We start from the raw sequence: 19,807 nt of genomic DNA on the forward strand, positions 1-19,807 counted from the left end.
TTGGGTTGGAAAAGACCTCCAAGATCATTGAGCCCAACCCTTGGGCCAACTCCAGTCCCTTTACCAGATCATGGCACTCAGTGCCATGGCCAAGCTCACCTTAAAAACCTCCAGGGATGGTGAATCCACCCCCTCTCTGGGCAGCCCATTCCAATACCTGAGCACTCTCTCTGTAAAAAATTTTTTTCTGATCTCCAACTTCAATTTCCCCTGGCAGAGCTTGAGCCCATCGTGCCCCCTTGTCCTATTGCTGAGTGCCTGGGAGAAGAGACCAACCCCCACCTGGCCAGAACTTCCCTTCAGGCAGTTCCAGACAGTGCTGAGGTCACCTCTGAGCCTCCTCTTCTCCAGGCTGAACACCCCCAGCTCCCTCAGCCTCTCCCCACAGCACTTGTGCTCCAGTCCCTTCTCCAGCCTCGTTGCTCTTCTCACTTGGGCTGGAAGAGACCTCTGAGATCATCAGATCCAACCCTTGATCCAACCCCACTGTGATCACTCTGGCACTCTGTGCCCTGGGCTGGTGATCACAGTGGGGTTGGATCAAGACAAGGTGGATTCTCTGTCCCTGGAGGTGTTTCAGGGAACACTCAGTGCCACATCCAGTCCCTTCTCCAGCCTCGTTGCTCTTCTCTGGCCCCGCTCCAGCATCTCAATATCCTTTCTGAACTGAGGGGCCCAGAACTGAACACAACACTCAAGGTGTGGCCTCACCAATGCAGAGTCCAGGGGAAGGGTCACTGCCCTGGTCCTGCTGGTCATGCTATTTTTGATACAGGACAGGATCCCATTGGCCTTCTTGGCCACCTGGGCACACTGTTGACTCCTGTTGAGCTTCCTGTCAATTAGTACTCCAAGGTCCCTCTGCCTGGCTGCTCTCCAGCCACTCTGTGCCCAGCCTGGAGCGTCGGTGGTCCTGAAGGAAAGTGCAGGTGCAGAATTGCCCTTTGCTTGGCTGGGCAGTTGGAAATTTGGGCAGTTCCTGAGCCTGTATTTTAACAGTCCTTTCCCCCCCACCCCCAGCCTCATGTACAGGTTTGTCTGCCCTTGGGCAGAGGGTTCCCCACTGTAATCATGGGCTGCAGGGGAGGCTCCTTTTCCCTTTAGTTTTAAGCTTTTTAAAAACCAAAAACCTCATTATGTTCTTTGTGGTAAAAGAAACAAGTTTTTTACTGACTTTTCAAGTCCCATCAGCTGCTCACTCTCTTTATCTGCTGCTGATCCTGAAGGATTCAGGCTCTGGAAAACCAAGGGTGCCAAATCCTGCTGCCTGAGCCACTGTGGGACACAAACTGGAAGAGTTTTGCTGCTGCCTGTGCTGTGTCTGCTCTGGGAACTCCTGGCAGGTTGAATTTGCCCTGGAGTTGTGTTGCCACAACTTTTCAGTTGTTTTCATGCTCCTGCCTCACTTTGATGTGCTCTGGCATTAGCAAACAGCTCCTGTGCCATTTAGAAACCCATCTAGAGCCATTTCTGCAAGGTTCTAAATTGTGCTGTGGAAAGGGATGGCACATTTAGGTGCTCCTGCTGTTGTTTTCCACCTTGTTTTTTCCACCATTACCTCCTCAGCCCTTCCTTCTTTCCATCACTCTTTTGTCTTGGAAGGAACAGGAGGAGGAATAACAACTCCCTCCCAAAAATACCCCTCATATACCAACTCCCTTAAATAAATAAGGCCCAGGTTATGCCATTTGGATAAGACAGTCATTGGGAGTCACCAGGTGCTTTGGCAGCTGCTCAAGGCACAGGTTTTGTTGGCTCTGGGGGGGTTTGCTGATTTATGTCTGTTAATGATGCTGCAGATCCCAGATTTGTGTGTGATTTTGTGCCATTTGTACTCTGGGACAAAGGGGGGGGTGGAAACATTAAGTTCTGGAATTGGCAAGTTAAATAGGTGGGTACCTGCACCAAAAATGTCCCTGGAGTTTATCTTGGCGCTGCCTTAGGCATGGAAAACTCCTGGGTTTGGAGGAAGTTCAGAGAGATTCATCAACAGCAGAGCTTTTGAGATTTGCTGTATCTGATTGTCTGTTGTACTTTTTAAAAATTTTGCCCCTTTTTGCAAGTTCAAACCTTATTTTTTGGTGAGTTTTGACTATTCCTTTTAGCCAGGATGAATCCCAGAGCTATTTAGGTTGGAAAAGACCTTCGAGATCATCGAGTCCCACCATTCCCTCAGCACTGCCAAGGCCACCACTGACCATGTCCCCAAGTGCCACATCCACATGGCTTTTAATGAGGGAAAACACCCTGACCCTCAGTAGTTTCCTTTCTCCTTTTTCCATCTCTTCCACAGGAATTTTCCTCTGAAACTCCCTGCCCTGGTTTAGTTGTCCTCTGTGTTTGGCAGAAGCTGATTGCAGTCCCAGAATCCCAGAATATTCCCAGCTGGAAGGGACTCCCAAAGATCATGGAGTCCAACTCTTAAATGAATGGCCCAAAGAGGGGATTGAGTCATGACCTTCTTGGATCTTCAAGATCATCAAGTGCAGCCATGGACCAGCACTGCCAAGGCCACCCCTGACCCCTGTCCCCAAGGGCCACATCCACGTGGCTTTGAAATCCCCCCAGGGATGGGCACTCCACCATTTCCCTGGGCAACCTGTGCCAATGTCTGACCACCCTTTCAGTGAGGAAATATTTCCTAACATCCAACCTAAACCTCTCCTGGTGCAACCTGAGGCCATTCCCTCTTGTCCTCTCACTTGTCCCTGTTCTCCACCCCAGGTACTGGAATTCCCTGAGGAACCTGGTGGTGTCCTTGCTGAACTCCATGAAGTCCATCATCAGTTTGCTGTTCCTGCTGTTCCTGTTCATCGTGGTGTTTGCCTTGCTGGGGATGCAGCTCTTTGGAGGACAGTAAGTGGAGCTGATCCTCCCCTTGGGGTTTCCAGGGTTGGAATCTTCACCTCCTACTGCTCTGCTGGACATTCTGAGCTGCTCAGAAGTTGTGTGTGGTTTATAGGAGCTGAACTCCTTCCTAAGAGAGGACAACCCCAACTCAAAGCTTTGTGATCCCACAGTCCCCACACACACCCAGAGGGAAACAGCACTTTTTGTTAAGGGAAAGGCAAATTCTTTCCCTGCTCTGCAGAGTATTTATTCACTTGGAATATTTTTTTTCTGCTGGAAAAATATTTTTTTTCTGCTGATTATTCTCATTAGAATGATGGCTTTTGTAGCACAAAATATCACAGTATTATCATTTAAACTCCAGCATCAATTCTGAAATGAAATAAATGAAATAACACGGTTTTATTTGGTCTTTTTTTTTTCCCCCCACAGTCAATCGCTATTTTATCTTTAAAATATTAAAAAGAAATTATCTACTAAGAGGGTAATTTCAATTTGGGCTTTTCCACTTGAGGAGGAAAACTTCTTGGAATGGTTTGTTCTCGTGAAAAATCATTAAGAGATTTGGATTGTTCGTTTTAATTGTGGCTGAAAATGAATTTCAAAGGATCAGAATTTTCTCTGGGAGTGAAATTGAGTTTCTGGTAATGGTTCTGTTGAGCACCTTGGGAGAGACACCGTGTTCCCTGCTGTGCTTGTTGCCAGGTGGAACAAACATTGCTCCCTGCCTGGGCTTGTGGGATGTTCTAGAGGGTTGTGAGATGCCTGAGAGCTGCTTGGCCCTCACTTTTTATTCCTTCCTTCCTTCTCTCCAGGTTCAACTTCCAGGATGAAACTCCAACCACGAATTTTGACACTTTTCCTGCTGCCATCCTCACAGTATTCCAGGTAAAGCCTTGCCCTGGGGGAGTTGGTAGAGGAGAAATTCCTGGGCATCTCTTTTGGAGGGCAAAGAGGTCCCCCAAAAACCTGTGGAATTTAGGAAAGAAATCCTTCCTTTTCCTGTGTTTTACTTCATCAGTTCGTCATTAAAAATCAAATTAAAAATCAGTGCCATGGAACTAAGGAAAACTAGAGCAAAGGGAAGGAAAAAAAAGGATAAAACAAATATTTCTGTGCTGCTCTTAAGGTCTGGGTGTGATTTCCCAACCCTGTGGTGGCAGCTCATGGATTGTCCTGTCTGTGATCCTGGAGCAAGTGAGAGCTTGACCTGCTCCACTTTTGCCATCATTTCATGGGCAGAGAGGCCTGAGGTGGCTCCAGGGAGCAGGGAAATAAAGCAGCTTTTTGCACAGTAACAGCTCAAGATAAGTTAGAGCTGGATGAGAATTTCCTTCCATGAGTGGCACCAGCTCTGGGCACGTTCCTGCCACAGCAGGAGGAAGTCCCAGCTCTGGGAGATGCAATGCTGGGATTTCAAAGCCTAATTCTGCAGCTGTTTTCTCCATGTCTTGTTTCAAAGAGTTATTTCAGGGGTTTCAGCAGAAATCTGGAGCTGCTGCTCTGCTGCAGGTTCCCCTCACAGGAATCTGCCCAGCATTTCTAACCTTGTCCTACACAAATTCTCCATGTGGGCTCGAGCTGAGGCTTCACCACATCCAAACTTTCATAGCAAGGTGAATGTATTTTGTATTCCATTGCCATGGCCCGAAAAGGTAAAAAAAAAAAAAAAGTTGGGACACAATGACAATTTTTGGATTAAAACAGTAAAAGGATCTAAAAGAAAATGTGTCCTGTGACCTCTGCACGAGCAGTTCAGGTGGGTGTTCCTTCTCTCCAGATGGGAAGCAGGTTCTGGACTTGCCTCACAGGATATTGAGATCCTGGCAGATTGATATTTCCATATTATTTTAATACTCATCAAAGGAAGGGCTTAAAGACACATCCAGGTATGGCCAAGGAGCCAGAACTGAGCCCGAGTGGAGCAGCTGCAATGCTGATGTTCTTCTGCTCTGGGAATATCATTGTCCATGAGGATATTCAGCTGGAATATTGCCCTGAGATAAATGGCCTGCAGGGCAGTGGCTGTGGGGTGAAGGAAAGGGAGAAGGGAAGGGAGAAGGGAAGGAAAAAGGAAAGGATGGAAAAAGGAAAGGAAAAAGGAAAGGAAGGAAAAAGGGAAGGGAAGGGAAGGGAAGGGAAGGGAAGGGAAGGGAAGGGAAGGGAAGGGAAGGGAAGGGAAGGGAAGGAAAAAGGGAATGGAAGGAAAGGAAATGAAAGGAAAGGAAAGGAAAGGAAAGGAAAGGAAAGGAAAGGAAAGGAAAGGAAAGGAAAGGAAAGGAAAGGAAAGGAAAGGAAAGTGCAAGGAAAGGAAAGGAAAGGGAGAAGGAAAGGAAACAGGAAAGAAAGGAAAAAGGAAAGGAAAGGAAAAGAAAGGAAAGGAAAGGGAGAAGGAAAGGAAAAAGGAAAGTAAGGTAAAAGGAAAGTGCAAGGTGAAAGGAAAGTGCAAGGGGAAGGGAAGGGAAGGGAAAAGAAAAGGGAGAAGGAAAAAAGAAAGGGAAGGGAAGAGAAGGGAAGAGAAGGAAAAAGGAAAGGAAGATAAAAATTTTATGTTGATATTTAATATTAATAAGGATGATGATGATGATGACAATCTCAGACACATTTTGATAACCTCTGCTCTGGGTCCCTCCCACCCCTCCCCTGAACTGCAAATGCTGGGTCAATATTTCTTCACTATGGGCTGGTGCTGACAGAGCCCAACCACCCTCTGGAGGAAGAACTTTCTCCTGAGATCCAACCTAACCCTGCCCTGGCACAGCTCCAGCCATTCCCTGTGCCCTGTCCCTGCCCTGGCACAGCTCCAGCCATTCCCTGGGTGCTGTCCCTGCCCTGGCACAGCTCCAGCCATTCCCTGGGTGCTGTCCCTGCCCTGGCACAGCTCCAGCCATTCCCTGGGTGCTGTCCCTGCCCTGACGCAGCTCCAGCCATTCCCTGGGTGCTGTCCCTGCCCTGACACAGCTCCAGCCATTCCCTGGGTGCTGTCCCTGCCCTGACACAGCTCCAGCCCTTCCCTGGGTGCTGTCCCTGCCCTGGCACAGCTCCAGCCTTTCCCTGGGTGCTGACCCTGCCCTGGCACAGCTCCAGCCCTTCCCTGGGTGCCATCCCTGCCCTGACACAGCTCCAGCCATTCCCTGGGTGCTGTCCCTGCCCTGGCACAGCCCCAGCCATTCCCTGGGTGCTGTCACTGTCACACAGAGCAGAGACTGGAACTGCCCCTCCTGTGGAAGCTGCAGACCCCTCTGAGGTCTCCCCTCAGTCTCCTCTTCTCCAAGTGAACCGACCAAGTGCCCTCAGCTGCTCCTTGTATGGCCCCTCCAGACCCTTCACCATCCTTGTGTCTCTCCTTTGGACACTCTTAACAGCTTTGGATGTTTCTCATGCTGTGGTGCCCAGACTGTCCCCAGCACTCAAGGTGAGGCCACCTCAGCCCAGAGCAGAGCGGGACAATCCCCTCCTTCTCCCAGCCGGCCATACTGGCCCTGATGCCCCCCATGTGCTCACCCATGTCCCCCAGGGAGCACTCCTGGATGGCATCACTGCCCGGCTGCCCACTCTGTCCATGCTTTGAGTCACCCTTTGTCCCTCTTTCTCCCTGCAGATCCTGACAGGGGAGGACTGGAATGCTGTGATGTACCACGGGATTGAGTCTCAGGGTGGAGTGCGCTCGGGGATGTTCTCCTCCATCTACTTCATCGTCCTCACGCTCTTCGGGAACTGTATCCTTCCCCACAGCCTGGCAGGGGGCACAGTGGGCACCTCACCCTTCCTGGTTTAAATTCTCCCACTTTTACACTTTTAAACATCAAATTCTTGCCGTGACTTTGCTCTTGCTGTGACTTTGCTCTGGGTAAGTTGTCCAAGTTGGTGTCACGTTTCTGATGGCAACACAATTTTTGATTTAATGTCCTGAGATTTCATTTTAATTGTTGTATTTTACCATGAGAATGTCACATTGGGAGTTAATTTGTGTCTTCCTTGAGAGTGTCCTGTTATGAGTTAATTCATGTTGTGGGGGAAATAATTGGATTTGGGTCAGAGCAGGACTTGGGCACCTGGAATATCCTCTCAGATAGTTTGTGGCTGGTCAGGGGAAGGGAGGGTTGATATTGGTTTGTTGTGTAGATGAGGCTCCACTCCCTTGGTGCCTTTGTCTACAGGGCAGCTTAACCAGCTGGGCTGTTCCAAGTGGTGGAAATTATCTTGTCTCCACTTAATGCTTAAAATTGAATTCTGGCTCTCGGGTTTCGGGCTCTGGGAACGTTCAGGCGTGTTCCAAGACTTGGCACATGAAATGTCTGGGTTTTTTCTGCTTAGGGATGAGAATCTCTTGAGGGGAAGAAGAAACTGGGAGCTTGTGCCTCCCTTACAATGTCCCAGAGTGCCTGTGGGGAATGAGCAGCAGAGACAAGAGCACAGAGACATGGAAATGGCATTTGGAAGTTGTATTTTTTACAGGAATGAAGCAAAAAATTCCTTGAGGAACCATCTGGGTGTGATGAGGAGAAGCCAGAGCAGAGGGGCTGTGGTGGTTCTGTCCACACTGAAGGGCCAATGCCCTGTGGAATTGCTCCATTAACCAGGTCCAGTCTCCTTGGGGAGATGTTTGTTGGCTGCAGCCACGAGCTGGACTCAAACAGAGCAGCCTGAAAGGTGGAAACCCAGAAACTGAGACCAGGCAGCCCAGTTGGGTTGTTTGTTCTGGGAAACAGGGATCAGAATGAGCATTGTTGCTCTGCTGGGGAGCTCTCTGGGGGCTTTCCCAGCAGCGAGAACCTTCTTGAGAACAATCCCTTTCCCTGGGAGTCTCGTTTGGGCTGGCTGGATACCTGGGAAACAGGGAAAAGGCTCTGGGGGCAATACCTGGGCTAAAGACAGAGTTGGTACAAACAGGGGCTGCTTCAGCTGGTGGTCCAGAAAGCAAGATGACAGGATGAGGCATCTCTGGCCCTTTGCTGTGGCTGAGATGCCCCCATTAGCACGAGGGGCAGAGGGAGATGTGCAGGGTGTCCCTGGGGACTGATCCCATTAGCTGGCACTGCCAGGGCCGGAGGAGCCGCGGTGCCCGCCTGGCTCAGCAGCCACGCTCAGACATCACCCTCCCAGCCCCTGCCACAGACACAGCCTTTGGAAAACTGGGTCAGTGGAGAGCTGGGAGGGAGGGAGGGAGAGCTCCAGATCCTCCGGGCTTGGCATTTGGCAATGAGATTAAGCTGTAATCAGGCTTGACAGCAGAGCTGAGAGAGAGCCTTGTAACTGAGAGCAGCCACGAGGCAGCAGTTGGAGGAGCAGGGGCTGAATTCCCTCCTCACCTTTAATGCACAGGGGGCTTCTACCCTGTCCTTTAGTTTTCATTAAAAAGGGAAGACCAAGTGGTGTTCAAGGGGATGGAATAAGGAGCTGCCTCACCTGCTGCCACAGCCATGAATTTGGTATTTGCCTTTGCTTGCTGTGGCAGTGAGGAGTTGAAACCTTACCCACATTCTCCTCAGATCTCATCCTGGTTTTTGTGCTGGTTTAAAGGGAAACCAGCGTGAGAAATGAACCCAACACAAAAGAGATTATAAGTCAGAGTCACAATTTAATAACAATATTCCAATAAATGCAGTGGCACAAAGAGAAATTGGGTTTAACCCCCAAGCCCAGCAGTGTAACCCACCCCCTGGGGCACAAACACAGGGGGGTTTGGTGGCCCCTGTGCTGAGCCCCACGTGGTTTCTCCGAGTGCAAAGGAAAAGGAAGGGACAAAGCTGTTGGTGCAGATGATGGCACAGTCTGGTGGAGAGTGGTGGGCTCCTCCTGGCCAGGGACTGCTCCTCCTCTGGATCCCAGGAGTGGTTCCCCAAGTCCCTAAAGCCCCAGATTGTCTCCCCTGAGGTTTGGGTGGGAGCCCCCAGTGCCTCCCCCAGGGCAGGGAGTTCCACTCTGGGGGATCTGACTGTGGGAGTCAGGGGGGATTTTGGAATGGTTGGTGGCCCCTGAGCAGAGCTGAGCCCTCAGGTGGGTGTGGAGGTGCCAAGGAGTCCCTGGAGGGGAGTTGTCCCAGCTCCTGTGCCAGGCTTCTTTCCCAGCCAGCTCCCAGCCTGAGGGCTCAGCTGTGCCCTGGGCAGCTGCTGCCAATGGGCCATTGGGAACAGTTGCTGGGCAATGGCCCAGAGGGTTTGGAATGTCCAGCTTTGGTCACACCCACACAGGAAGAAACTGGGCCCACCTGCTCAACTGGGACACTTTTCCTTCTGCTGTTCTGCTGATGAGCTGATCCAGGAGGTGGTTTCATGGCTGTTTCCCTGAGGCTTTCCTGATGCCCTCCCCTTTGCTCACAGCCACAGGAGTCTGTGTGAAACCAGAAATGGTTTAATGAAAGTGCTGTGATCAGAACAAGAGCAGGATTTGGCCCACTTGCTAGGAAATGACACCAGGCCTGTGTTCATTGTTATCCAGTTAATTGATAAATGGAGGCATCTGTTGAGGGAGGAAAAAATGGGAATAAAAACTGCAGAGGAGCTTGAAAAGAAAAGCAGTAACTGCCTAGAGGTGCTGCCCTTCCTGGACAAGAGATCCTTCCTGGACAAGAGATCCTTCCTGGCCCCAAGCACAGGCTCAGCCAGCAGCTCTGAGCCAGATTCTGGAGTCTGGGTGATATTTGGGAATCCCAGAGCTCTGAGAAAGGACTGAAGGACCTTTTATTTCGGGGGCAGAAACACCCAAGACTTGCCAGACTGTGTCTGCTTGGAAATGGATCAAAACAGCCTGATCTGATAAAAAAAAATTAATTATCTTTCCAGTGGTTGCTTGTGTTACAGGAGACACTTGGAGCATGTGTGTGTGGGAGGGAGGGGGAGGAAGACACTTTTATTGCTGAGACATTTATTCCCAGAGTAGGAGGCTTGGAAGTGTTTCCAGCCTGCTGGAAGCACCCCAGAGGAAGAAACCCAAACACTCAGCAGGGAGCAGCCCCCCTGTCTGCCCCTCCTGTGCCCCCCAACCTGCAAAGCAGCTCAGAGGAAAGGGGGAATTAATGTCTGTGCAAAGGGAAAGTTGAGTGGGCTCTGAGTGTGTGGGAAGGGCTGAGGGTTTCATCTTGCTGGGCTCACTGGGCTCCAGGGGCTCCCACCCACACTCCTCACTGTCCTGCTGGACTGGGGGAAGGAGCAGTTGATGGGCAGCTCATTTCAAACCTCTCTATGTCCCACAGGAATCATCTTCACATGGTGAGAACCTCCATCCATGTCACATGGTGAGAATCTCCATCCCTTGTTACATGGTGAGAACCTCCATCCCTTGTTACATGGTGAGAACCTCCATCCCTTGTTACATGGTGAGAACCTCCATCCCTTGTCACATGGTGAGAACCTCCATCCCATGTTACATGGTGAGAACCTCCATCCCTTGTCACATGGTGAGAACCTCCATCCCATGTCACATGGTGAGAACCTCCATCCCATGTTACAGGGTGAGAACCTCCATCCCTTGTCACATGGTGAGAACCTCCATCCCATGTCACATGGTGAGAACCTCCATCCCTTGTTACATGGTGAGAACCTCCATCCCTTGTTACATGGTGAGAACCTCCATCCCTTGTCACATGGTGAGAACCTCCATCCCATGTTACATGGTGAGAACCTCCATCCCTTGTCACATGGTGAGAACCTCCATCCCATGTCACATGGTGAGAACCTCCATCCCATGTTACAGGGTGAGAACCTCCATCCCTTGTCACATGGTGAGAACCTCCATCCCATGTCACATGGTGAGAACCTCCATCCCTTGTTACATGGTGAGAACCTCCATCCCTTGTTACATGGTGAGAACCTCCATCCCTGGTTACATGGCATGGAGAACAAGCTGATGGCTGACCTGATTCCTGGCTGGAGAAGCCCCAGGGCTCTGAGTGCCATCCCTGTGGGGTTTGGCAGTCAGGGAGGATGGAGATGCATCCAAAGGGATTAATACAACTCCTGTTTCCTGCTGTCCCAGGCTCCAGATCTGACAGACATCAGGCTCTGGAGACACTCATCTCCCTGGGAATTAGAGATGGGAATGTCTGGCTCTGAAGTCTTGGCTGAATTGTGTTTGCTTGAAGCTCTGGAGGGGGAAAGCAAAGAGGGTTTGAGATCCTTGTTTGGGTCAGCTTTGGTTCTTGGCTGCCTTGGGAAGTCTCCTGGTGCTGTGGTCATGTGGGGCAAGGGTTCTGCAGCCAACAGGAGAGGCTGCCAGGACACCAGGGGGTCTGGGCACAGTTCTTGTTTGGGAGAGACAAGAGCAGCTGGTGAACCAGCCTTGCACCTCTCCTGCCTCCTCTGTGTGTGCACAAAACTCAGGTGCCTCCTCCAGGTCTTTTGGTGAATGGAAGGCACTGGAAGGGCACCAAGGCCAAGGGTTCCCAAAATCTCCTTGCAGGTTGAGAACACCCTGGGGGCTCATCCCTCACCTCTGCCCCCTCACAGGAGGCATTTCTGGCTCTGCCAGCTCATCATCCTCACCCTCAGTCCTGCCCTCCCTCAGCTTTTCCATGGGCTTTGCTTCCCCCTCACAGCCCAGGGCAGGGGTTGCTTCAACCCAACAGATCATGGAATGCTTTGGGTTGGAAGGGTCCTTAAAGACCATCCCTTTCCACACCCCGCCACGGGCAGGGACACCTCCCACCAGCCCAGGTTGCTCCAAGCCCTGTCCAACCTGGCCTTGGGCTCTTCCAGGGCTGGGGCAGCCACAGCTTCTCTGGGCACCTGTGCCAGGGCCTGCCCACCCTCACAGCCAAGAATTCTTACCCCATATCCCATCTATCCCTGCCCTCTGGCAGTGGGAAGCCATTCCCTTTGTCCTGTCCCTCTATCCATTGTCCAAAGTCCTTCTCCAGCTCTCTTGGACCCCAGTCCTGCCCTCCCTCAGCACTGCCCTGGGCTTTGCTTCCCCCTCACAGCCCAAGGCAGGGGGCACTTCAACACAGTAGGAGATCATGGAATGGTTTGGGCTGGAAGGGTCCTTATAGACCGTCCCCTTTCCACCCCCTGCCACGGGCAGGGGCATCTTCCACCAACCCAGGTTGCTCCAAGCCCTGTCCAACCTGGTCTTGGGCTCTTCCAGGGCTGGGGCAGCCACAGCTTCTCTGGGCACCTGTGCCAGGGCCTGCCCACCCTCACAGGGAAAGGATTCCTTCCCCATATGCCATCTATCCCTGCCCTCTGGCAGTGGGAAGCCATTCCCCTTGTCCTGTCCCTCTATCCATTGTCCAAAGTCCCTCTCCAGCTCTCTTGGACCCCAGTCCTGCCCTCCCGCAGCCTTTCCATGGGTTTTGCTTCCCCCTCACAGCCCAAGGCAGGGGACACTTCAACCCAAGAGGAAATCATGGAATGCTTTGGGTTGGAAGGGTCCTTAAAGACCATCCCTTTCCACCCCCCCACCATGGGCAGGGATACCTCTCACCAGCCCAGGTTGCTCCAAGCCCTGTCCAGCCTGGCCTTGGACACTTCCAGGGCTGGGGCAGCCACAGCTTCTCTGAGCACCTGTGCCAGGGCCTGCCCACCCTCACAGCCAAGAATTCCTTCCCCATATCCCATCAATCCCTGCCCTCTGGCAGTGGGAAGCCATTCCCTGTGTCCTGTCCCTCCATCCCTCTCCAACATTCTTGGACCCCCTTACAAACACCTGGAGTAGTTTCCTAGAACTGCTGCAGCTTCACTGGGGCCCTGCAGCTGGTCCCAGGGTGGCACTGGTGAGGGCACTGCAGGGCAAACACAGAGGCAGCCCTTTGGTGCCAAAGCCTTTCCAATCCCCAGGAGGTCAATACTCCTGAGATCAGCTTCACTCTCCTGTCCATTCCTGTTTGGAGGAGCAAACACAACTGGCCACAGCTCTGGAATGAGGGACTCTGCTGTCACCAGGCAATGTGCAAAGCAAAATGCATTTTCTCCTCAGGAGAGGAGTTTCAAAACTTGGTTTTGCTTTGCTTGCTCTCCTTCCCTGGGCAGAGGTTCCTGATTTACAGCTGCTTTGGGGCTGTTCTGCAGACACAGAGCAGGAATAACAACAACAAACCCAGCCAATCGCTGGAATCATTAAGTGGAAAACTGAAAATACACCATGAATAAATAATCAGAGGCCAATGCACTGTCTCAGTGATGTAATGCAGTGCTCTGCAGAGGGACCCAGCCTGGCATGGGCACTGCCCTCCTTTAGCTGGCTTGGTGCAATTTGGGCTGCACTAACAGGCTGTTTCCCAGCAGAGCTCATTAGCTGGGGTTGGCTGTCCTGCTCACAGATCCTCCTGGAGCTGGGGCTGCAGCTCTGAGGGTGGAGCATGTTCAGGATGCTCGAACTGTCCTGTGGGCTTTGGGGGAATAAGTCAGGGTGGTTTCCTCCAGGATGCTCTAATTGTCCTGTGGGCTTTGGGGGAATAAGTCAGGGTGGTTTCCTCCAGGATGCTCTAATTGTCCTGTGGGCTTTGGGGGAATAAGTCAGGGTGGTTTCCTCCAGGATGCTCTCACTGTCCTGTGGACTTTGGTGGGATAAGTCAGGGTGGTTTCCTCCAGGATGCTCTCACTGTCCTGTGGACTTTGGTGGGATAAGTCAGGGTGGTTTCCTCCAGGATGCTCTAATTGTCCTGTGGAATTTGGGGGAATAAGTCAGGGTGGTTTCCTCCAGGATGCTCTCACTGTCCTGTGGACTTTGGGGGACTAAGTCAGGGTGGTTTTCTCCAGGATGCTCTAATTGTCCTGTGGGCTTTGGGGGAATAAGTCAGGGTGGTTTCCTCCAGGATGCTCTCACTGTCCTGTGGACTTTGGGGGACTAAGTCAGGGTGGTTTCCTCCAGGATGCTCTAATTGTCCTTTGGACTTTGGGGGGATAAGTCAGGGTGGTTTCCTCCAGGATGCTCTAACTGTCCTGTGAGCTTTGGGGGGATAAGTCAGGGTGGTTTCCTCCAGGATGCTCTAATTGTCCTGTGGGCTTTGGTGGGATAAGTCAGGATATTTTCCTCCCAGCTCTGTGATAGAGCAGTGACTGAGCTTCCTTTTCCCTGGGACCCAATGCCTTTGTGTGGCCCTGGGTGTTTTATTATGCAAATATTGGCTTTCAAATGAGTGATTTCCCACAGCTCCACTGGTTGTCCTTGTAAACAAAGGGGGGAAAGGAAGGTGGAATCCTGTGTGTGTGTGGGCAGGAGTGGAGAGGGGGTGGTTTCCAGGGTGGAAAACCAGGGGCTCTGGTGTCTCTAAGTGTTGTAAAGCCACCTGTGTGTGTCCCCACCTGGGACAGGCGCTGGTGAGGAGACAGATGGGTGTCTGGTACCTCCTGGGCTGCAGAGGCAGCTCCAGGCAGAGGTGAGTGAGTAGGGACTGATGGCAAAGCAGAGTTGCAGGGGGTCAGTCCTGGAGGTGGGACAAGAAGGGTGGTGGCAGCAGGAGGGGAACAGCAGAGGGTCAGTCCTGGAGGTGGGAGAAGAAGGGTGGTGGCAGCAGGAGGGGAACAGCAGAGAGTCAGTCCTGGAGGTGGGAGAAGAAGGGTGGTGACAGCAGGAGGGGAACAGCAGGGAGTCAGTCCTGGAGGTGGGAGAAGAAGGGTGGTGGCAGCAGGAGGGGAACAGCAGGGAGTCAGTCCTGGAGGTGGGAGAAGAAGGGTGGTGGCAGCAGGAGGGGAACAGCAGAGGGTCAGTCCTGGAGGTGGGAGAAGAAGGGTGGTGGCAGCAGGAGGGGAACAGCAGAGGGTCAGTCCTGGAGGTGGGAGAAGAAGGGTGGTGGCAGCAGGAGGGGAACAGCAGAGGGTCAGTCCTGGAGGTGGGAGAAGAAGGGTGGTGGCAGCAGGAGGGGAACAGCAGAGGGTCAGTCCTGGAGGTGGGAGAAGAAGGGTGGTGGCAGCAGGAGGGGAACAGATTGCTGTCCTTGCTGGGTGAAGAATTTTTCCTTAGCTGCCTCCAAAGACACTCTCCTGAACGTCTTCTTGGCCATCGCCGTGGACAACCTGGCAAATGCCCAAGAGCTGACCAAGGTATGGATGAACTCTCTGTTTCTCCCAACTCCAAGCACAGGTGGTGACCCAAAACCCGGGCTGGACCCTGCCAGGCTTCCCCCAGAGCCACTCCATGTCCCTTTTAACCAGTTTGGGTTGCAGAGAGACACCTGGAGGTTCATCCTTCGCTTGTGTTCTGGGCTTTGTTCTATCACAGAGTGGGCAGTGGGCATTGCTCATCTCCCTGCTGGGTGGAGGTGCCATGAGCAAAGGCAGGTGTTGTGTTGCTGCTTTTGCTGTCCCACACTCGTGTTTCTTGCCTTGCTGAGGTTTTGGGGTGGATTAAAGCAGTAGAATGTTCCAATCGACCCCATGGAACTGGCAGAGGCTGTTTGGAACACCCAGGGAAGGTGTGAGAACCTTCCTGCCTCTCCTCAGGTGTAAAACAAAACTGAGGCCAGGCAGAGAGCCAGGTCCTGGCTCCAGGTGGAAATGACACTGTATGCAAAGATTTGTATCTATATATATGTACAGATTTATATTGGAGTATGCCCCGTGGAGAAGATTCATATTGGAGTGTCCCCTGTGGAGAAGGTTCATATTGGAGTGTCCCCTGTGGAGAGGATTTATTTTGGAGTATCCCCTGTGGAGAAAGTTTATTTTGGAGTATCCCCTGTGGAGAAGGTTTATTTTGGAGCATTCCCTACAGAAAACATTTCCACCCTCAGTACTGAGCAGGAAGGATTGCAAGTGCTGCACTCAATATTTGGATTATTACATACTTTGGGTGTCTCATTTCACATACTCAGATGTGTTCATGAGCAGCATTAGGGTTTTTTTTCCCCCCATTTCTGGCTTGTTCTCACTGATAAAATCATGCCCTGCCTTTGCTGCCACTGGGAACTGGGAAACAACCTCTCCAAGCAGTTTAGATTAGATTAGATAGTTCAGATTAGAAAGCCAACACTGCAGGGCTGGATTCATGGGGATTGTTCCTCAAAACCCTGGTGAGCAGCAGCCCCACAGCCCAGTTTATAGGCAGGAAATGATACATATTCATCACATCTCTGTTACCAACTCATCACTTTCCTGAATGCATGCATAATGCTAATTATTTCACTGAACTTATTTGCATGTGAGTAGGGTCTGTGGTGGTAATTTGGGTGCTTCCCTTCCCCAAAATTCCCTTTTATGGTTCTGAATTTTCTGATGCATCTTCTTTCCTTGAGAGTACCTCAGATCTCTGGTCAGGTCATGATGCACTTCTTTAATCATTCTCTACTCCACCACTCTACCTGTGTCCTCCAAACTAAGACCTCTCCCAGGACACATTAATCAGTGAGAGAAGGAAATAAGGGAGCAGGAGCTGGCACAAGCCTTATGAGTCACAGCAATAGGGACCTACCACAAGGCCTCATTAATCTCTGATATAATTACCAAACTAAGCATTAGCCACAGATATTGGGCCCAGACACTCCTGTGCTGAAGTGAAAAGCATTTTCCAGCATCTTCCCCTGCTGCTGCATGGACTCCTTCTTAAAGACTTACAGCTTGGTTGGTACCACTGCCATTGGCATCAGTCCCAGTGGCAAAGCACTTCTTGCCTGATGCTTAAACTGAGAGGTCTCAGTGGAGCTCTGAGCTGTGATGGCAACACCCACCCATCCATGAATCTATGAATCCATGAATCCATGAATCTATGAATCCATCCATCCATCCATCCATCCATCCATCCATCCATCCATCCATCCATCCATCCATCCACCCACCCACCCATCCATCCATCCATCCATCCATCCATCCATCCATCCATCCATCCATCCATCCATCCACTCACCCATCCACCCATCCATCCATCTATCCATCCATCCATCCATCCATCCATCCATCCATCCATCCATCCATCCATCCACCCATCCCTCCCTCCCTCCCTCCCTCCCTCCCTCCCTCCCTCCCTCCCTCCCTCCCTCCCTCCCTCCCTCCCTCCCTCCTTCCACTGATCCATGAATCCATCAGTCCATCCCTCCCTCCATCCCTCCATCCATCCATCCATCCATCCGTCCGTCCGTCCGTCCATCCATGAATCTATGAATCCATTCATCCATCCCTCCATCCTTCCACTGATCCATGAATCCATCAGTCCATGGATTCATCCCTCCATCCCTCCATCCCTCCATCCCTCCATCCCTCCATCCATGAATCCCTCCCTCCCTCCCTCCCTCCCTCCCTCCCTCCCTCCCTCCCTCCCTCCCTCCCTCCCTCCCTCCCTCCCTCCCTCCCTCCCTCCCTCCCTCCCTCCCTCCACTGGCCTCAGTCCCAGTGGCAGAGCAGCCCCACAACCAGCACAGTGGGTGTGTTTTTCAGGCTTTCCTTCAGAGACTCCCACAGTGTGGGAGGGTCCCTAACCATGGGCAAGGAGGTTTCCTCCTTTTACAAAGGTGCAGTAATTCATTCCCCACCCTGCAAGTGCCCAAGGCCAGGTTGGACAGGGCTTGGAGGATCCTGGGCTGGTGGGAGGTGTCCCTGCTCATGGCAGGGGTGGAACTGGATGAGCTTTAAGGTCCCTTCCAACCCAAACCAGGCTCTGCATCCCTCCTCTCTCCCAGTGCAGCTCAGAGATGTATTTAATGCCTCTTTGGTTTGGGTTGGAGTTATTTTTCCTGGGCATTTTTCCCTTTCAGCAGCTCAGCTGTTTCTATTCTTTCTAAGACTCCCAGAAATCTCCAGCTTGGAGTCAGGGATGCTCCCAGATTTCTGGGAATCCCTCTCAAGTGCTGAGAGAGGACGAGGCCCAGCACAATTCCTGGACAATGAAGCTCATCCTGCTTCCTGCTTAATCCTTTAAGTGCTTTCTTGTGAATATTTCAGCAGCTGACAGGGACACTTAGAAACCTGACTTTGTTGATGTTTATAAAGTGTAATTAAATATTGATGGATTCAGCAGCATTGCCAAATCAGAAAGCTTCTTGAGAAACTCTTTTTTTTTTGCCTAATTTTATTTATGACCCCCAAAACATCAAAAGAAGAGGAAAGAGAGAGAAGTAATTCAATTATATCCATACCTGGAGAATGAGGGATTTACTGCTAAGTAAATATGATCATGCAAACCCCAAAATGGCCCAGGGATACAATTAAGTCACTCAGGAGTCTGGTGATCTCGGGAGACTTTCCTGACATTAATGCTGTAAATCGAGATCAGTGCTGCACATTAAGTGGGCAAAGCAGGAGCAGTTGGCAGCTGCCTCTGTGTAGGGAGGGCACAGAGCTTTCCAGCCTCAGGCCTGCAACATTTCACCCAACATTTCCACTCTGGGATGCTAATTTGGATTTCTTTATCATGGCATCTTGATCATTTTTGTCACCTTAACCAGGGCCTTGTGACCTGTAAGGGAATTATCAGAGCTGGAACTGGATTTAACTTAAGCTTGAGCATCCAATGGCTGTTATAAAACTCAGCAGTTCTTAGGAATGACTCATAAAAATGAGAGGATAAAAAAGTATCAACCTCTTTGTTTTCAGTCTATAAAGAACCTGCTCTCCAGCCCCTGCCTCTCCCTCCCCAGGTCTCTCTCCTCCTTCTCCTTCTCCTTCTCCTTCTCCTTCTCCTTCTCCTTCTCCTTCTCCTTCTCCTTCTCCTTCTCCTTCTCCTTCTCCTTCTCCTTCTCCTTCTCCTTCTCCTTCTCCTTCTCCTTCTCCTTCTCCTTCTCCTTCTCCTTCTCCTTCTCCTTCCCTCCTTCTCCTTCTCCTTCTCCTTCTCCTTCTCCTTCTCCTTCTCCTTCTCCTTCTCCTTCTCCTTCTCCTTCTCCTTCTCCTTCTCCTTCTCCTTCTCCTTCTCCTTCTCCTTCTCCTTCTCCTTCTCCTTCTCTCCTTCTCCTTCTCTCCTTTTCCTTCTCTCCTTCTCCTTCTCTCCTTCTCTTTCCTTCTCTTTCTCTCCTTCTCTTTCTCTCCTTCTCCTTCTTCCCTTCTCCTTCTCCCCTTCTCCTTCTCCCCTTCTCCTTGTCTCCTTCTCCTTGTCTCCTTCTCCTTCTCCCCTTCTCCTTCTCCCCTTCTCCTTGTCTCCTTCTCCTTGTCTCCTTCTCCTTGTCTCCTTTTCCTTCTCCCCTTCTCCTTCTCCCCTTCTCCTTGTCTCCTTCTCCTTGTCTCCTTTTCCTTCTCCCCTTCTCCCCTTCTCCTTGTCTCCTTCTCCTTGTCTCCTTTTCCTTCTCTCCTTCTCTTTCTCTCCTTCTCCTTCTTTCTCCTTCTCCTTCTCCTTCTCCTTCTCCTTCTCCTTCTCCTTCTCCTTCTCCTTCTCCTTCTCCTTCTCCTTCTCCTTCTCCTTCTCTTCTTTTCCCCATACACTGGCAGGTTTTTCTCCCTGTTCACTTATTCAGGGTGGAATCTACAATTTTCCCCCAAATTTCCTTTTAAATTCTCTGAGCTAAATGGGGCTCACTGTCCTACTCGTGGTCAGGTGTCTCCCTGCCCTGGTGTCCTTCCCCTCAGAGAGGCCAGGAAGCTTTGTGAGGGACTCATGCCCTCAGCCCTTGGCCAAACCTTGCACTTCTCATCACCTTGCACCAAACCCCTGCCCAGATCTCCTTGCAAGAAGATACGAAGATCTAATGAGGTACCACAGTTGTCCCAGTGTCACAGCAGTGACAGCCACACACGGGTCACACCTGGGGGAGCTCTGCTTGTTGTCACACCATGAATGTTCTGATTGCTCTTGTAGGACGAGGAGGAGATGGAGGAAGCCACCAACCAGAAGCTGGCCCTGCAGAAGGCCAAGGAAGTGGCCGAAGTGAGCCCCATGTCTGCAGCCAACATTTCCATCGCAGCGTAAGCCTTGCTCCATTCTTTGGGATCCCAAACCATTTGGTTTCTGCTTTTCAGTGTCACTGTGTGTCTGTTCAGCTGGAGCATCCCATGGCACTCTGGGAGCCCTTCTGGGCCATCTCTGTGACTGCCAGGGCTTTAGGGTGACCAACTGCTCAGTGCTGATGGCTTAATTAAGGATTTATTTCATTTGGTTGTCT

At 51.4% G+C, this 19,807-nt stretch overlaps 1 protein-coding gene across 1 annotated transcript in view; it reads left to right on the forward strand.

The window, feature by feature from the left end:
- Positions 1-19,807, forward strand: part of LOC139681048 (voltage-dependent N-type calcium channel subunit alpha-1B-like) — a 355,721-nt gene that overhangs the window by 219,933 nt on the left and 115,981 nt on the right. Inside the window, exons 15-19 of the mRNA XM_071574188.1 lie at positions 2,725-2,856; positions 3,666-3,738; positions 6,452-6,569; positions 14,764-14,831; positions 19,504-19,610. Of these exons, the coding sequence (XP_071430289.1) occupies positions 2,725-2,856; positions 3,666-3,738; positions 6,452-6,569; positions 14,764-14,831; positions 19,504-19,610 (498 nt within the window). The remainder of the gene's footprint in view (positions 1-2,724; positions 2,857-3,665; positions 3,739-6,451; positions 6,570-14,763; positions 14,832-19,503; positions 19,611-19,807) is intronic.

This window comes from Pithys albifrons, chromosome 20 (genome assembly GCF_047495875.1).
Source record: "Pithys albifrons albifrons isolate INPA30051 chromosome 20, PitAlb_v1, whole genome shotgun sequence".
Classification (NCBI taxonomy): Eukaryota; Metazoa; Chordata; class Aves; order Passeriformes; family Thamnophilidae; genus Pithys; species Pithys albifrons.